The sequence below is a fragment of the Mobula hypostoma genome, chromosome X2, assembly GCF_963921235.1.
Source record: "Mobula hypostoma chromosome X2, sMobHyp1.1, whole genome shotgun sequence".
NCBI classification, from domain to species: Eukaryota; Metazoa; Chordata; class Chondrichthyes; order Myliobatiformes; family Myliobatidae; genus Mobula; species Mobula hypostoma.
The window spans coordinates 35,904,632-35,923,033 of record NC_086129.1 but is presented as its reverse complement, the minus strand read 5'-3'; the positions used below and the strand labels follow the sequence as shown (position 1 = coordinate 35,923,033).

General features: G+C 42.6%; 1 protein-coding gene across 2 annotated transcripts; it reads left to right on the top strand.

Annotated features, from left to right (window-relative positions):
* Window positions 1-8,654: 8,654 nt before the first annotated feature.
* LOC134340773 (uncharacterized) lies at window positions 8,655-16,397 on the top strand. Of its 2 annotated transcripts, none has more exons than XR_010016633.1 (4): window positions 8,655-8,935; window positions 10,174-11,952; window positions 12,541-12,954; window positions 15,482-16,397. XR_010016633.1 is itself a non-coding variant. In XM_063038278.1 (4 exons), exons 2-4 carry the CDS (start codon window positions 11,904-11,906, stop codon window positions 15,984-15,986), a joined length of 678 nt encoding a protein of 225 aa, XP_062894348.1. In that variant the 5' UTR covers window positions 8,655-8,935; window positions 10,174-11,903; the 3' UTR covers window positions 15,987-16,397. The 2 variants fall into 2 exon arrangements, 1 of the variants encoding a protein (XP_062894348.1); XM_063038278.1 differs by having other exon boundaries at window positions 12,831-12,954.
* Window positions 16,398-18,402: the final 2,005 nt, after the last annotated feature.

Here is an 18,402-nt window from a genome sequence, read left to right as displayed (position 1 = left end):
ATCAGAGTAGATAAATCCCCAGGACCCGACAGGGTATTCCCTTGGACCCTGAAGGAGACTAGTGTTGAAATTGCAGGGGCCCTGGCAGATATATTTAAAATGTTGGTATTTACGGGTGAGGTGCTGGAGGATTGGAGGGTAGCTCATGTTGTTCCATTGTTTAAAAAGGGCTCTAAAAGTAATCCGGGAAATTATAGTTTGACGTTGGTAGTAGGTAAATTATTGGAAGGAGTACTAAGAGGTAGGATCTACAAGTATTTGGATAGACAGGGACTTATTAGGGAGAGTCAAGATGGCTTTGTGCGTGGCAGGTCATGTTTAACAAATCTATTAGAGTTTTTTGAGGAGGTTACCAGGGAAGTGGATGAAGGGAAGGCAGTGGATGTTGTCTACATGGACTTCAGTAAGGCCTTTGACAAGGTCCTGCATGGGAGGTTAGTTAGGAAGATTCAGTCGCTAGGTATACATGGAGAGGTAGTAAATTGGATTAGACATTGGCTCAATGGAAGAAGCCAGAGAGTGGTAGTGGAGGATTTCTTCTCTGAGTGGAGGCCTGTGACTAGTGGTGTGCCACAGGGATCACTGCTGGGTCCATTGTTATTTGTTATCTATATCAATGATCTGGATGATAATGTGGTAAATTGGATCAGCAAATTTGCTGATGATACAAAGATTGGAGGTGTAGTGGACAATGAGGAAGGTTTTCAAAGCTTGCAGAGCGATTTGGACCAGCTGGAAAAATGGGCTGAAAAATGGCAGATGGAGTTTAATACAGACAAGTGTGAGGTATTGCACTTTGGAAGGACAAACCAAGATAGAACATACAAGGTAAATGGTAGGGCACTGAGGAGTGCAGTAGAACAGAGGGATCTGGGAATACAGATACAAAATTCCCTAAAAGTGGCGTCACAGGTAGATAGGGTCGTAAAGAGAGCTTTTGGTACATTGGCCTTTATAAATCAAAATATTGAGTATAAGAGTTGGAATGTTATGGTGAGGTTGTATAAGGCATTGGTGAGGCCGAATTTGGAGTATTGTGTGCAGTTTTGGTTACCAAATTACAGGAAGGATATTAATAAGGTTGAAAGAGTGCAGAGAAGGTTTACAAGGATATTGCCGGGACTTGAGAAACTGAGTTACGGAGAAAGGTTGAATAGGTTAGGACTTTATTCCCTGGAGCATAGAAGAATGAGGGGAGATTTGATAGAGGTATATAAAATTATGATGGGTATAGATAGAGTGAATGCAAGCAGGCTTTTTCCACTGAGGTTAGGGGAGAAAAAAACCAGAGGACATGGGTTAAGGGTGAAAGGGGAAAAGTTTAAAGGGAACATTGGGGGGGGGGCTTCTTCACACAGAGAGTGGTGGGAGTGTGGAATGAGCTGCCAGATGAAGTGGTAAATGCGGGTTCACTTTTAACATTTAAGAAAAACTTGGACAGGTACATGGATGAGAGGTGTATGGAGGGATATGGTCCGTGTGCAGGTCAGTTGGACGAGGCAGAAAAATGGTTCAGCACAGCCAAGAAGGGCCAAAAGGCCTGTTTCTGTGCTGTAGTGTTCTATGGTTCTATGATTAGGGAGCAAGGAGTAAACTGGATGTTGAGAATGACTGAGAAACAAGGCAGAAAATGATGTGGAAGGAGGGAATGAAGTGGAAATAAGGAATGAATTGGAATTGGGAGCAAGCAATGAGCTGTCAGAGCGGTAAAGGTAAGATTGAGAAATGTACACTGAGAAAGGAATGAAAATGGGGAAATTTAAGGAGCAGGGAAGGTGAGATTTAGACTTAAAAGTGAGTTTTGTAACACCTGCCCATTCACCTCCTCCCTCACTTCCATTTAGGGCCCCTACAGTCCTTCTAGGTGAGGCACACTTTATCTGTAAATCTGTTGTGGTCATTTACTGTATCTGGTGCTCCCAATGCAGCCTCATTTACATTGGTGAGACCCGCCATAAGTTGGGAGACCACTTTATTCAAGCACCTCCACTCCATCTGTAAAAAGAGGAATTTCCTGGTGGCCAACCATTTTAATTCTTGTTCTGATATATCAGTCCATGACCTCCTCTTCTGCCACAATGAGATCACACTCAGGTTCCGTCTTGGTAGCCTCCAACCTGATGTCATAAACATCGATTTCTGCTTCCGGTAATTTTTTTTCTCCTCCCTGTTTTCTCTTCTTCTATTCACCACTCTGGTCTTTTACCTCTTCTCTACCTGCCTATCACCTCCCCCTGACACTGCTGCTCCTCCTTCCCTTCATTGCATTGTCCAGTCTCCCCTCCTATCAGATTCCTCCTTCTTCAGTCCTTTGCCTTTCCCACCTATCACTTCCCAGCTTCTTACTTCATTCCTCCTCCTCCCCCACCCACCTGGCTTCACCTATCACCTTCTAGCTTGAACTACTTCACCTCTCCCTCCTCCTTTTTATTCTGGTTTATTCCCCCTTCCTTTCCAGTCCTGAAGAAGGGTCTTGGCCCAAATGGTTGACTGTTTATTCATTCCCATAGATGCTCTCTGACCTGCTGAGTTTCTGCAGTATTTTGTGTGTGTGTGTGTTGCTCAAATATTGTAAAATGTGTTAGTCAGAGTCTGAGAAACATTAGGTGTTCTGGCTGCAAATACACAACAGGAAAGTTACTTAGTAAATTTTCTATTTGTGTACCTAGGTGATCTTGTGTGATTGTACAGCTTAGGTAAATACCCAAATAGAAAGAAATTTGAGGCTACGGGGAAAGAAAAATTAAATTATCTTTAGATAATTAAATTCTCCTTTGGACTCTGAGGCGATTTGATGTGGCAGAACCAAGGTGAGGTAAGGCGGTGGGCCCGTCACTGAGAGCGGGGGGAAGAAATGAAGGTTTGATTGACTTAAATGCTAGGCCGAATTGGAGAGGTTGATATAGGCCGAATCAAAGTGGGGGAGGGGGGGTCTAGCCCCCAGAGTGCATTGAAGCGACAGAACCCGATATTTGGACGATGATTTAAGCGCTGGGCCCAATTGGAAAGGCTGGGCCGAAATGGAACAGTCGGGTACAGGCCAAATTGAAATGGTGGGGTCCAGGGTCCAGGCTCCAGAGCCTATCGAAGCGACAAAACTTGATGTTTGGACGATTTAAGTGCTGGGCCAGATTGAAAAGGTCAGGCTGTCGGGGCCAGAGACGAGGGACTGCGCTGAACTGAGGCTGTGGCTTTGTGTCTGCGGACAGACTCTCTTTTCTGAATGCTATTTACTTGCTCTTGTTGTTTGCATTTCTTTTTTCTTTACACATTGGGTGTTTGTTGGTCTTTTTTTAAAAGGTTCTTTCTGGCTTTCTTGTTTTGTGGCTGCCTGTAAGGAGATGAATCTCAAGGTTGTATAAAGTATACATACTTTGATAATAAATGTACTTTGAATATGGGTGATAGTGTTCAGTGCCTGTTACCCATCCAATACTGCCCTTCCAGTGAAGATACTGATGCTATGCTGAAGAATATTGTTGGATCCTAGTGTTTTTGTGATCCAAAGGTTCTTTGGAAGTCAAGAATGAGGCATAAAACTTGTTGGTTATGACCATTTATTAAGTGTTATAAGAATGAAGCACAAACAAAGGAATAAGGAAAAGAACAACGAAGTTGTGGTTGTCTTCATGGTCATAGTCATAGTCATACTTTATTGATCCCGGGGGAAATTGGTTTTCGTTACAGTTGCACCATAAATAATAGTAATAGAACCATAAACAGTTAAATAGTAATATGTAAATTATGCCAGGAAATTATGAAGTAAGTCCAGGACCAGCCTATCGACTCAGGGTGTCTGACCCTCCAAGGGAGGAGTTGTAAAGTTTGATGGCCACAGGCAGGAATCACTTCCTATGACGCTCTGTGCTGCATCTCGGTGGAATGAGTCTCCGGCTGAATGTACTCCTGTGCCCATCTAGTACATTATGTAGTGGATGGGAGACATTGTCCAAGATGGCATGCAACTTGGACAGCATCCTCTTTTCAGACACCACCATCAGAGAGTCCAGTTCCATCTCCACAACATCACTGGCCTTATGAATGAGTTTGTTGATTCTGTTGGTGTCTGCTACCTTCAGCCTGCTGCCCCAGCACACAACAGCAAACATGATCGCACTGGCCACCACAGACTCGTAGAACAACTCGTAGGTCTTGTCCTAAAAACTACAAATAACCCGTGAAATAGCCAGATTCAGTGCCAGGACTTCTGCTGCAGAAAAACTAAGAAGCTTCTAGAAAATACAGAATCAGTTATATTACAATTACTAGAAAAAAAAATCACTGGACAGTTATACACACAGGTGATGATATAAAATACAGTAAGCATAGAAAAAGTTAAATTATGAGAATTATTGGCACTGTAATTCAATCGATCTGGAGATCCCTGTTTTGGACCTAGTATTGGTGATTATAATAGCAGATCAAGCTGGTGTGAGAGCCATCAGAGAACTGGGTAAGTGTAGTGTTCCCATGCATTCACTGCCCACCTTCCTTGTAAGGGTCGCAGAGTTGGACGATATTGTTATGAAAAGCCTTGGCAAGTTGCCAAGTTGTGACAAGCTAGTAGAAATTGTAGCCACTGTGGATGGAATGGATGTTTAAGGATAAAGAAAGCACTCTTACTATTGGGACACTAGGGCCTGTCATCCATGGAACTGAACCTGAGCAGGAAACAGTAGCTTCAGGGGAAAACATTGGAGAAGTAATAGTTGTGCTGTTAGTTGTAAAATAAACATTGGTTAAGACAACAGTGACAAGCCTGCTCTTTGAGTGGTGCCACAGATTTTTACACCCGCCTTCAAAGACAGATAGGGCCTTTGCCTAAAATTTCATTCAAAAACAGGCTCACTAACTTAACTGCTCTTCCTCAGTATTCTACAGGAAACATTGTACTTGAATTTAGTACTGAGTTAGTGGAGAGAAAGAACTGAAACAAAGAGGGGTGGAGGTGGGGGGCTGTGCTGATCCTGAAGCCTGTGTCCTGAGTTCCTTTTACCCTGGCCACAAGCATGTCTGTAAGGAATTTGTACTTTCTCCCTGTGACCGCGTGGGCTTCTCCCGGGTGCTCTGGTTTCCTCCCACAATCCAAAAGCCCAATTAAAAATGAATAGATTAATTGGTCACATGGATGTAGTTGGGCAGCACGGGCTCATTAGGCTGAAAAGGTCTGTTAGCATTCTGTATCTCCAAATAAATAAGAAGGGAGAAGAATTTGAATAGAATAATTATAGACAGTAAAACCTCGGAATTGGAGGTGTAATGTATCTGTTCCTCCTCCAGGAGGCAGGCAAGTTCTTCTTTTCACTGCTGACTTCACTTCAGTTGGCAATGAGCATTCTAGGGACATTCCTCAGGAAGAACTCCGATTGATAAGTGTGTTTGAGTTTTAAACCTCTTTAAAACTCTCATCCTGGTAGATGGTTTCACATGACAGGGCACAGGAATGGGAAAAGTTATTTGTGGTTACTTGAGCTGAGACAGTCCCTGAGTTATACCGTAATATGCCCAAGTGCTGGGAAGACGGAACCCAGAACCATGCTGGAAGAAAGAGTATGGCACAGGGCTAGGCAACCAGCAACCTCAGGTCGGTGGAAGTATTGTGCTAGTGTATTAGATTGTTGCTCTGTGAATCTCCCTCACTGTTGCAAGCGTTGGTCAGGGTCAACCATGGACATTGTGTTCGAGCTGTCTACATCAAAGTAAATACATAAGCCAGGGCAGTACGATATGGAGAGCAAGCTGTTGCCCATGCAGTAAGTTCCACCTCTCCACACAGGTGATGAATCCAAAGGAACAGCAGGGACCAATACAGTTTGGCACCAGTGGCATTGCAGGAGTTGTCAGTCAGCATTGAATTCAGCTTATGTAGGACTGCCTGGGTACTCCTGCTCCAGAATTTTCCTCGGGGTTTACTCCTGAAGCCTTCCCCATGAGTGGGTATAGCCACAAGGCAGCGGAGGTTTGAGATCAGAGTTTCCTTCTCCCAGATGAGCTGCCAATTATGGCTGGTGAGCCCCATCAGTGACTGATTTTAAGGCACCAGTAACCCCGGTTATGAAAGCCTTAGGAACCAACACTTGTATTAGTATATTAATGTATCCTAACTTCTTTCATAATTGTCATCACAGTCTGCATCAAGTTCCTTGCCATAGTTATGTTGTAGTTACATTATTCTCTCAAAAACTCAGAGAACTGGGTTTTATCCTGACTTCGAATGCTGTCTATGTGGTGTTTGCATGTTCTCCCTGTGACTGCATGGATTCCACCTGCCCCCCCCCCGCCATATGTTCTGGTTTCCTGCTAAATTCCAAAGCTGTGCTGGTATTGCTCCTTAGCACAGTCTAGGGGAAAGGAATCAAAAGGGGGAGTTACGTGTATGTGAGAGAGAATAGGTTGTAGAGAAATAATATGAGAAAAGAATGGAATTGATGAGATTGCTCTGCTGGGAGCTAGTATAGACCAGAATGACCGAAAAGCCTCCATCTGCGTTGAATACAGTAAGTAAAATTTATGTTACTTCATCCCATGCACCATCCTGGTAAAGACAACATCTCGTCTACTGATGTGGAGATTGTTTTATGTGCAGTCCTCCAGGAGTGGCCCTTTTAAGATTACAAAAGATCACCATTGCCTAAGACTTGCTTTGTGTGTCCAACCAAAGTACTTTTGATGTGTGAAACAAACAGAAAATGCTGGAAGTACAGAGAAGGTGGGGGCAAAAATTAATTTCACGTTTCATGTCGATGGTCTTTCATCAGAACTGGTCACAGATGCTGCTTGGCCTGATGAGTATTTTCGCCATTTGCCCTGGCTTTTCATTAAGGATCTGGACAAGGTTAGAATTGACCTCATATCCTCATGATATTGTAGTGATTACAGTACTTTACAGTAACTGCAACCCAGGTTCAATTCTGCCACTATCTGTAAGGAGTTTGTACATTCTCCCCATGCCTGCATGGGTTTTCTCCCATAATCCAAAGATGTACTGGTTGGTAGGTTAATTGGTCATTATGAATTGTCCTATGATTAGGCTAGGATTAATTTGGGGGGTTGCTGGGTGGTGCCAGAAGGCCCTATTCTGTGCTGTATCTCAAACAAATATACTTGCCATGTTCCTATCCTGGCACTGAAATGTCATAGCTCACCCCTCAACCACCAAACAGGATTAATAAGGTTTCTGTGGGGGGAAGGAAGAGTGGTTGGGGGAGGAAATATTTGCCAAGCTCCTTCCCTGGTGCTAAAAATAACATGGGTCACCCCTCAACTACCAAACAAGATTAAGAAAGTTTCACTGATCGACACCCTGAGAGATGTGATGATGAATCAGTTAAGAAATACAAACTATTTTGACTGTGGTCCCTTAAAGAATCTTCATCTGTAGCACCACAGAACTAAATCATTCAGAACAGGAAGGTCCAATTAAAGCTGAATTTTGCTGAGGCAGTGATCGGAAGCCTAAAGTTGGGTTTGGGTCAACCATAATATTCCACCAGTGATCCTGTTGTAATTTAACCCTATCTTGTAGGGACGGAAGTCATTATGAACTAGGCTAGCATTTAAAGCACATCCACTTGGGTGTCCCTGGAACAGTCAACTTTGCATTAACAACGATAGGCAGACTGAGAGAAGAAAGAAAACCTTCTATATCTTCCTCATCCTTTAAACACATCTAAAGGCACTGTGAGTTTCTTTGGTTAACTCCGTAAGATTGATTTGAAAACTCTGCTGTCATTAACATGGACAATTTGTGATCAAAATTTTCTAATTATTGACTGAATATCAATTACTGTTGGCCAGATTCATTTAACTCACTATGAGAGTGATAGAATGAACCATTCTGTTCCAGGATGTGGACTTTGATTCTGCCTTCATATTTCCAGCTCAATGGGCATGCACAGCACATGTTGTTTTTGGTTAATTAACAGTCAAGGTCTTGTGAACACAACATTGGACTTTAAACAACAGATTACTCCCCCAAATGTGTGAGTGTGTGCGTGTGTAATGTGTATACGTGTGTGGGGGAGGGTGGTGGGGGTTTGTGTCTGTCAGTGACTCTGTATCTCTATCTGTACATGGTTCTGTGAGTGTGTGTATGTATGTATTCATATTTGTAAGAGTTTATTTGAACTTGTGTTTCTGTCTGAGAAGCTTTGACTCTTCTGTGTCTCTTTCCCTGGGCATTTTCTTTGTGAGAGTCACTGTCTGTATCTACATGCCTTGTAAGTGTGTTCCCACTTGTTCCCTACTCAGAATTTCTTATTTTCAGATTTAATATCACCGGTCTACACTGGCCTATGTCATGAAATTTACTGTTTTGTGGCAGCAGAACATATATATATATATTGTGTGTGTGTATGTATATATACTGTATATAGTGCTAAAAGAAAGCCAAAAAATCAGAATCAGGTTTATTATCACCGGCAGGTGATGTGAAATTTGTTAACTCAGTAGCAGCAGTTCAATGCAATACATAATCTAGCAGAGAGAGAGAAAAAAATAAATAAAATAAGAAAAATAATAAATAAATAAATTACAGTATATGTATATTGAGTAGATTAAAAATCGTGCAAAAAACAGAAATAATATATATTAAAAAGTGAAGTAGTGTCCAAGGGTTCAATGTCCACTTAGGAATCGGATGGCAGAGGGGAAGAAGCTGTTCCTGAATCGCTGAGTGTGTGCCTTCAGGCTTCTGTACCTCCTGCCTGATGGTACCAGTGAGAAAAGGGCTGTACTGTTTATGTTCTATGATGTAGGGTACATGACTTTGCTGAACCAGTGGTTCAGGAAGATGAGCAGACTGGTTAATAAGGGCATTACCTTCAGCAGGCCACCACATAAGGAGTGCAGCATGATACATGCACAACAATTGCTACGTACTTCTAGGGCAGCTGATTCCTCGTCTCATGTCATGGAATTTCTTGATTTCACCCATGTAAGTAAAAGGACTTAAGTTTAAATTAAGACAGAGTTACGCAGGTAAACCTCGGTGCTGAAGTAAAACTTAGAATACACAATCCTAAGCAGCCAGGAACATGAATTACCACACCAGCAACGATCTGGCGATGAGTGGATGCAAAGCCGGGATATTTATGCTGCAGGTTTAAATGAACATCAGGTGTGCCGCAATCAAAGGGAATTAGGAGAATATGGGGAATTAACAGTCGGGACCGTGACAATGGTAGAATCATGTTAGGTTATGAGTCATGATCTTTTTTCTTTGGCATTCTCTCAGGTCAAGGATAAGTTGCTTTCCCTCTAATTCATTGATTTCTGGAGTGTTTAACTAGGTCCTGCAGGCTCTGAGCAGGAGGTGTCTGATGGGCCAGGCAGGTGGGTGTTACGGAAAGCGATGCATTCCTTTTGCTTTGCTCTCTGGATTTCCACATGCCCAAGTGGCTCAAAGTTCTGAGCATGGTCTCTATTTTGAGTCGTGATTAGCAGAGATTCCCATGCTGAGGGTGTTACGTTTTTGTCATGGAAACTCTGGGAAAATCCTTGAAACATTTCCTTTGTCTTCTGGTAATGTTTTACTATAACAGAGCTTCTGATTCAAAGGCTGGGACTTCATGGACTAATTGGAGCCATAATGAGGAAAACACATTCGCAGTGAATTGCTGATATCTCAATATCAGCCTCGGTCTAATGTGTGGAGACTGGCTCTTTTGTAGTTGATAGGTAGTGGGTGGTGAATCTATGGAATTCATTTCCACAGGTGACTGTGGAGGCCAAGTCATTGGGTATATTTAAGGCAGAGGTTGATAGATTCTTGATTAGTCGGGGCACAAAGGCTTACAGGGAGAAGGCAGGAGATGGGGGCTGAGAGGGAAATGGGTCAGTCGTGTTGAAATGACAGAGCAGATATGATGGGCCGAATGACCCAATTCAGCTCCTATATCTTATACATGATTCAGGGTGGGGGTCCAAGATGTGATACAGAGCCTCATAAGCAGATCATTGGAAAGTATCCCAGCAGTGGCTTTCCTTCTGGCAAGAGCAGGGAGAGACCTCAGTAGGTATCACAGTCAGACCCATCTCCTTTCTTCAAGAAGGTCACAGGAACATCATTTGTAAGATCCTCTAACGTACTCTTCTCTGCCTGGGTGAGAGTGTTAAGATTACAATGTGACCTAACCATGTTGTGATACTTCAAGTATTTTGTTTTCCTCCAAGGCTTCGTTGTTCTTTATTGGATGGGTGGCAGTCGTGGTGGATCGAGCAGTCCAGAACACATATCAGACAGAGAATCCATTGAAGGGGCCTTTGAAGTGCCTTGTACAATAAGCACTGACTGCTTCCCAGTTAAAATCAGCATCAGGTTTATTATTACTAATTGATGTTGTGAAATTTATTGTTTTGTGGCAGCATTTCAGTGCAAGACATAAAAAAAACCTAAGTTACAATAAGAAATAAAGTAAATAAATAGTGCAAAGAGTGGAATAGTGAGGTAGTGTTCATGAGTTCATGAACCCATGAGAAAGGAAGAGGCCATCCCTAAAATGTTGAGTGCGCATCTTCAGGCTCCTGTACCTCCTCCTTGTTGTTACTAGTGAGAAGGGGACATGTCCCAGATGGTGAGAGTCTTTAGTAATGGATGCTATCTTTTTGAGGTACCACCTTTTGAAGATGTCTTCGATGGTGGCGAGGCTTGTGCCCGTGATGGAGCGGGGTGAGCCTACAACACTCTGCTGTGTCTCGGTGATGCAACTAGTCAGAATGCTCTCCATGGTTTATCTGCAGAAGTTTGCTAGAGCCTTTGGTGACATGCCAAATCTCTTCAGACTTCTAATGAAGTATAGCCAGTTGGTAAGCAAACCTCTATTATTGTCTCTTAGCAAGCTAGTCTCCTTAGGTGTTGGGGTCACAGATGTTTTGACAGCACTGAAGAATCCAAGCCTGTTGCGGTTATTGGTGAGTTCCTGATCTCCCTGTGCATTTCCACCTACCATATGTTGAACTTCAGCTTTCAGTGCCAAAGAAATTGTTTATCTGCTCCTTTTCTTGACAATGTTTCCAGTCCAAATATGATTTGCATTTGTGTTTGGTTTAATCCTGAATCCCCTGATAGTTTTGATAAATCAGGACTTAGTGAGTTCAGATGGAGAAGCCAAACATTTTTTTTTGTAGGCACTAGTTACAATGGACTTCAAGGCTGACCAAATTCTATGAGCATTCTGCTGTCCCTGCTGGTTTAGACTCGGGTTGTTTGTAAGGTAAGTAGATTTAGTGTTGTGGGCTTTCACCTCAATTTATGTCATTGTCCCTCAGACATGAAAACTGATGGGCAGAAGGTTCTTTCAGGATACTATCCCTTTAACAAGTCAGTCAGTCAAAAGAAGCTTTCCCTCCAAAATATAATCGATTTGTTTTTGAAAACAAGAGGCTTTGCTATTGAAGAGCAACATCATTTGATCAGTTGGACTGTGCACAGGAGAGCTTTCAAAATATGGTCAAAATGGGAGTGCTTTGCCCCAATAACATTAACAAGATTCTGTAGATTTTGTGTCATGGGAAGTATTTGGCCCGTTGAAATTCTGTAACGTATGTGAGTGGGAAGAAGTTTGGTCCATTGGATTCTATAGTGTATGTAAATGAGTGAAAGTTTTGTCTTTTGTGTGGATCTGCAATTTATTCTACTAAAGAACATTAGAACAGTTTTAGATGTTTTCCCTCCAGTGACTTTGTTACTGATGCTTATACCAATCCGAACCTTAATGGAATTGCATTGAAAGATCAACAAGTTCTCATTAACAAGGTCAAAAACATCAAAGTGTTAATGAATAACTCTAGTCTGAACCTACAAAGACACCGAATAAAATTTGTTTGGAGTTTTAGAGGTTAAATATGAGTGGAACTCAGATTTTCATTTCCGTTCGGATTGTTCATAGCTTGAAACATCCACCATGATAATCAAGTCATCGATTGTGATTTCAATCCTCCTCACACTCTCAGGTTGGTATACTTTATTTTCCTCTGATTATTTGATATGGTACCTGATCTAGGTAGGCTTTTATACTGGTTTCAAAGCCATAAGAAACTGGTTCAAAGCTTACCTTTTCACTCTGATCACTGTCTTCATTGCCTTGTCCCTCTTGCTCTTTCCATCTTCCTTTCCTTATACTCCCATCCCTATCAACCCATCGCATAACCCTCTCCCACTTGCCTACAACACACTCTTAGTATCACTCTGTCTCTGACCCATTCTCAGTGTGTTATCTCCACTGTGATCCATCACTCTGTTCCCATCTCTGTCTCCAATTGTGAATCATGTGGACCCCATTATGCTGACGAAGGGTCTCGGCCTGAAACGGCGACTGCACCTCTTCCTAGAGATGCTGCCTGGCCTGCTGCGTTCACCAGCAACTTTTATTTGTGTTGCTTGACCCCATTATGCTGCTGTTATTATCCTCTTCCCTCAATTTCTTCCCACAATTTCTGCTCTTTAAGTAAATAACGGTGGGGTATACAACTAACTGCTATTAAGCAGTCAGCTCTACAGTAGGTGGTCAATATAATATTGTGTGCTTACTTCCACTGAAGGTGAATCATTTTGTCTTGGAGTCCACAAAAGCTGCCTCTCTCAGTATACCATCAAACGACATTCCTGTGACTGTCCAAATGTCATGATAGAGAATTGTTTGGAACCCTGCAGAGCAAGTCCTGATGGTGCCTCACCAGCTGCCTTGTAATGGAGAGGGCCCTGGCTCTATGAAGTCACCAGGTTACTTCTTCAATGACTAGAACCCACTTCTCAGTGAATTAAACTGCAGACTCATTGAACCTTTCTCGTGTGTTCTTTCTCTATTCCTTCCATTCCCTTCACCCTGAAGGCTCATGGGCTGACGATAGTGATCAGTTTCAAAATGTCTTGAGAGACCGCATCAGCCAATTGGACAATGATGCCGAGGATGATGCGAACCAGCTACAGGGCTTGAAAGCTAACCAACGACACAAGTGAGTACCTGCCGTGAGGGGTGTTATTAGTACAGGCTGGGCTCCTGTGAGATGATTCGAAATGACAAAATGTTGCATTTAGTAAGATAATTAAAAAGTTGGCACATTTACTGATCAGCAGAGAATTGATGAACTGAACCAGTGCCAGGGTTGTTGAGTGGAAGCTGATGAGCTGCACATGGTAGTCAGACAGAGACTAAACAAAGGGTAATGGATAACACACGCAAAATGCTGGAGGAACTCAACAAGTCAGGCAGCATCTATGGAAGGGAATGAACAGTCAACATTTTGCACTGAGGCCCTTTAACACAACTGGAAAGGAAGGGGGAAGAAACCAGGATAAGAAGGAGGGGGTATGGGAATGAGTACAAGCAGGTGATAGGTGACACCAGGTGATGGGGAAGATGGGTGGATGTGGGTGGAAAGATGAAGTAAGAAGCTTGGAGTGGATGGATGGAAGAGGTAAATATCTGAAGAAGAAAGAATCAAATCTGAGTGGACAGTGGACCATTGGAAGAAAAGAAAGGAGGAGAAGAACCAGGGGGAGGCAATGGGCAGGTGAGGAGAAGAGAACTTAAGAGCGTAACCAGATCAGGAAATGGAAGAAGAGAGAAGGATGGTGGGGGAAGAAATTACCAGAAGTTTGAGAAATTGATGTTTGTACCATCAGGTTGGGGGCTACCCAGTCAGGTGTTACTCCTCCAACCTGTGTTTGGCCTCATCTTGGTAGTAGAGGGGGCTATGAGTAGTCATGTCAAAATGGGAATTGGAAGTCAAATAGTAATGGGTGTTAGATGAAGAAGGTCATATTTGAATCTTATCTGCTGTTCTATACTATCATGAGATCCCCTATCTAAATACTATAGTTCTCCTATCTTCCCATATCCACTGTTGCCTATTATGTGCAGAAACTTATTTGTCTCCTTCAGAAAATATATTCAGTATTTAATTGCTACAGCTGTCTATAGTAGTGAATTCCGCAAATTCACTATGTCCTAAGTGAAGAAAATACTCCTCATCTCCGTCCTAATGCTTTACCTTGTATCCTGAGACTGATCTCCTGCTCTAGACAACACAGTTAGGATTAAGCAATATCATCACTGCATTTATGAAGGGGTATGATAACCCTCCTGGAGTTTTTGAGGCCTCTACTAGTGAAGTAGACAAGGGAGAACAAGTGGATGTGGTGTGTTTGGATTTTCTTAAAGCCTCTGATAAAGTCCCACGTAAGTGGCTACTGTGCAAAATTAAACCACATGGGACTGGGGGGTAATAATCAATCATGGATTGAAAATGATTTGACGGAAGGTGGGAAACAGAGGTGCCACTACAGGGATCAGTGACTGGGCCTCAACTGTATACAGTATGTTCATGATTTGGATGAGGAACTGAATGTAATATTTCTGTCAACAACATGGAACTGAGTGAGATTGTGAGTTATGAGGAGGATGCAAAGGGGTTTCAAGCCAATTGTAACAAGTGGAATGAGTAAATACACGGTAGATGCAGTGTGAAGAAATTATATTTGTTGCAAAAACCTCAAAGGCAATTTTTTTATTTAAATAGTGAGAGCTTGGAAGTATTGATGTACAACGGAACCTTGTTCTTCTTGTACACCAGTCATTAGAAACCAACATGCAAGTGCAGCAAGCAGTTAAGAAGGTGAATGGCATATTGGCCTTCATTACTGAAGTTTTTTGAGTACAGGAACAAGGATATTTTGCTGTAGTTATATGAGGTTTTGGCAAAATGACATTTGGGAGCATTGTGTGCAATTTTAATTTCCTTACCTATGAAAGGGTATACTGCATACTGGAGGGTATAGCTAAGGTTCACTGGATGGGTTCCCAAGATGGCAGGACTATCACCTGAGGAGAAATTTGGTCGATTATATTTTCTGGAATCTAGAAGAATGAAAAAGGGATTTGCTGAAACTGACAAAATCCTAACGTGTTTTAATAGACTGAATGCAAAAAGGATGTTTCCTGGGGCTTGAGGGTCAAATGGAGTAGGGGAGGGAATTGGGAAGGGTTGATGTCTCAGTCATATGCTGACATTAAGGACTGAGATGAGGAGAAACTTTTCCCTTAGGGATTGGTGAATTTGTGGAATTCTGCACTCAGAAGGCAGTGGAGACGGAGTCACTGAGTCTATATTATAGAGGTGAATATATTTAAGAAGGAGATACATTCTAGACATGAAAGGCTTCAAGGGATCCAAGAAAAGAGGAGGAATATTGTATTGAGGTAAGCAATCAGCCATGACCAAATTGAATTATGGGCTTGTCTTGAAGAGTCAAGTGACTTATTACAGGTCTTATTTTCTGTTACTTTGTGCCTATTACCAAACATCAAACAAAGGCATTAACTATGGAAGGTGTTTGAGTTTCTTTCCTTATCTATTATCTCACTCTCCATTTTGTTTTGAATCTTTTCCAAGCATCCAGTTACCAGGAAACTTTCATGCAAGCTGTCTTTTTGGATATACACCTTTCGAGTTCATCTCCTTTTCTTGTTGATTCTTCCAGCCCCACAATGGCTAATCCTGGCCTGACTCCCATCGCAGACGACTTTGAAACGGAGATGTCTGAGAGGAGAGAGGCCATTCAACAGCAGGTCACAGAGCAGCTGAGCAACATGGGTGAGAAGCTCTCAGTTGCCATTGATGGCATGCGTCAGAAGATCAGCAAGGACGTTGAAGAAATTACTCAAAGTCTGACACCCAGCGTTGAAAAACTCAACTTCAACCGATGGGGGCAGTTACTTACCCCCTACAACAAGGTTCTTAGGGCCAGACTGGAAAGCATGAAGGACGCGCGGGATGTGCTGAGTCCATCCATTGAGCGAGTACAACTGAAAACTATTGGAAATGTGAACATCCAGCACATGACTGGCAATGACGAGCAGACACGCAGCATGGTTGACCAAGTCTCGCAAGAGCTGCTCAATAAGATAATTCCGCTGATCAAAGATAGCATGAGCAAGGTGAGCCAACTGGCAATTGAAGTAGCCCAGAAGGGTTGTTCAAAATAAGATAGATTCTTAGCACATAAGGTGGTTCTGTACATCAGAGAACTAACTGTAGGCCAGCCTCACAAGTGTTGAAAGCACCAAATAAAATCTGGAATCATATATCTTAGCAGCAACGTCAACCAGTAGATTGAAACAAGTGGTCCCTGTAAAGAAGGCAACAAAAAATGTGGAGGAAACACAAAACAAAATTGTCACAAAATACAAACGTCAATCAGCAGAATCTACCGTGTGTGTCCTCGGCTTTGCCAAACTTCCACCTGCAGCCCTTAAACAGCAAAAGTACTTAGCTAAATTGTTACCCAGAACTGTGGAATTGCTTTGGAACACAAAATGCCATGTCTTTGCTTGTAGTCATTTAAAGCCCTTCAAATGCTTTTATTTGTAAAAAACAATGATTTTGAAGCCACTAATAAAAATTTTTCAAGCCTGATCTGTAGAATGTGGTTTCTTGAACTCACTCCTGTAAATCCCCACCAGCCGAATGACCCTCTGTAACATTTATTCTGCTCCAATTCTGAGGGTCCTGAATAACCCTGAGTTCAGTTGCCAAGGTCCTAAGTTTCAAGATGTCCTCTTCAAGCCTCTTTGTCTCACTATTTAAGGAGGAAAATAGCAAGGGAAGTAACATAGTAAAGAGTAAGTAAAAGTTATGAATGTTATTTTCAAGAAATAAGCATCAACACTTCTAAAATTAAGACTCTAAGGCATAAGTGGTTCAAAAGGAATTTTATCTCAATACATCATTAAAAGCTCAGTTATGCTTCTTTCAAGAGGACAGTAGTTGCAACAGATTGTATTGTAAGAATAGTGTATAAATGGTTAAAGGGTATATTTAGTCAGCAATTCTACTTGGATTGCCATGTTCGTTATGTCACATAGAGGAGCAGAGTGTCATTGATGGCACTTGCAATTTCCATACTTACCAGCCCAATGAAGACTTCAGAAGTAGCTCTAAGTTTAACAGAATATTGACAATGTGATTAAAGTTTTGCCATCACCACAAATTCATTCCATCATGATGTCATCTTTTCAAGAAAGGCTTGGATTTATGTAGCACTTTTCAGTGCTGCAAAATCCCCAAAATAGTTTCCAATTAATTACAAACAAGAGAAAACCCGCAGATGCTGGAAATCTGAGCAACAGACACAAAATGCTGGAGGAACTCAGCAGGCCAGGCAGCATCTATGGAAAAAAGTACAGTCGACGTTTCGGGCCAAGGTCCTTGGGCAGGACTGGAGAGAAAAAGCTGAGAGTAGATTTAAAAAGTGTGGGGAAGGGAGAGAGAAACACAAGGTGATAAGTGAAACTGGGAGTGTGAGGGATGAAGTAAAGAGCTGGGAAGTTGATTGGTGAAAGATATAAAGGGCTGGAGAAGGGGGAGTCTAATAGGAGAGGACAGAAAGCCATGGAAGAATGGAAAGGGGGGAGGAGCACAAGAGGGAGGTGTTGGGCAGGTAAGGAGCTAAGGTGAGAGAGGGAAAAAGGGATGGGGAATGGTGAAGGGGGAGGCATAACCGGAAGTTTGAGAAATCAATGTTTATGCTATCAGGTTGGAGGCTACCCATGTGGAATATGAGGTGTTGTTCCTCCAACCTAAATGTGACTTTATCCTGACAGTGGAAGATGCCATGGATTGACATATTGGAATGGAAATGGGAAGTGGAATTAAAAGAGGTGGCCAGCGGGAGATACTGCTTTTTCTGGCGGATAGAGTGTAGGTGCTCGGCAAAGAGGTGTCTCAATCTATGTTCGGTCTCACCGATATACAGGAGGCCACACTGGGAGCACTGAACACAGCACTGACCAACAGACTCGCAGGTAAAGTATCGCCTCACCTGGAAGGATTTTTTGGGGCCCTGAACGGTGTAGGGGCAGGTGTACTCGTCATCTTTTTTCTCCAGTCCTGTCGAAGGGTCTTGGCCTGAAATATCCACTGAACTTTTTTCCATAGATGCTGCCTGGCCTGAAGTTCCTCCAGCATTTTTTGTGTGTGTTGCTTGGATTTCCAGCATCTGCAGATTTTCTCTTGTCTGTGCTGCTTCCTACACCCATGCAGAGCTCATCGACTTCATCACCTTCGCCTCCATCTTCCACCCTGCCCTCAAATTTACCTGGTTTATTTCTGACATCTCCCTCCCCTCTCTCAATCTCTCTGCCTCTGTCTCTGGTGACCGCTTATCTACTGATGTCTATTATAAACCCACAGACTCTCACAGCTACCTGGATACTACCCATTCCCACTCTGTTGCTTGTAAAAACACCATCTCATTCTCTCAATTCCTCCATCTCCACTGTATCTGCTCTCAGGATGAGGCTTTTCATTCCAGAATGAAGGAGATGTCCTCCTTTTTCAAAGAAAGGGGCTTCCCTTCCTCCACCATCAATGCTGCCCTCAACCGCATCTCTTCCATTTCGT

Excerpts from the sequence above, each read along its gene's own strand:
- LOC134340773 (XM_063038278.1), top strand. The coding sequence starts at position 11,904 with ATGATAATCAAGTCATCGATTGTGATTTCAATCCTCCTCACACTCTCA. Across the intron at positions 11,953-12,830 it reads AATCCTCCTCACACTCTCAG|GCTCATGGGCTGACGATAGT; the intron begins GTTGGTATACTT and ends TTCACCCTGAAG. Across the intron at positions 12,955-15,481 it reads AAAGCTAACCAACGACACAA|CCCCACAATGGCTAATCCTG; the intron begins GTGAGTACCTGC and ends TGATTCTTCCAG.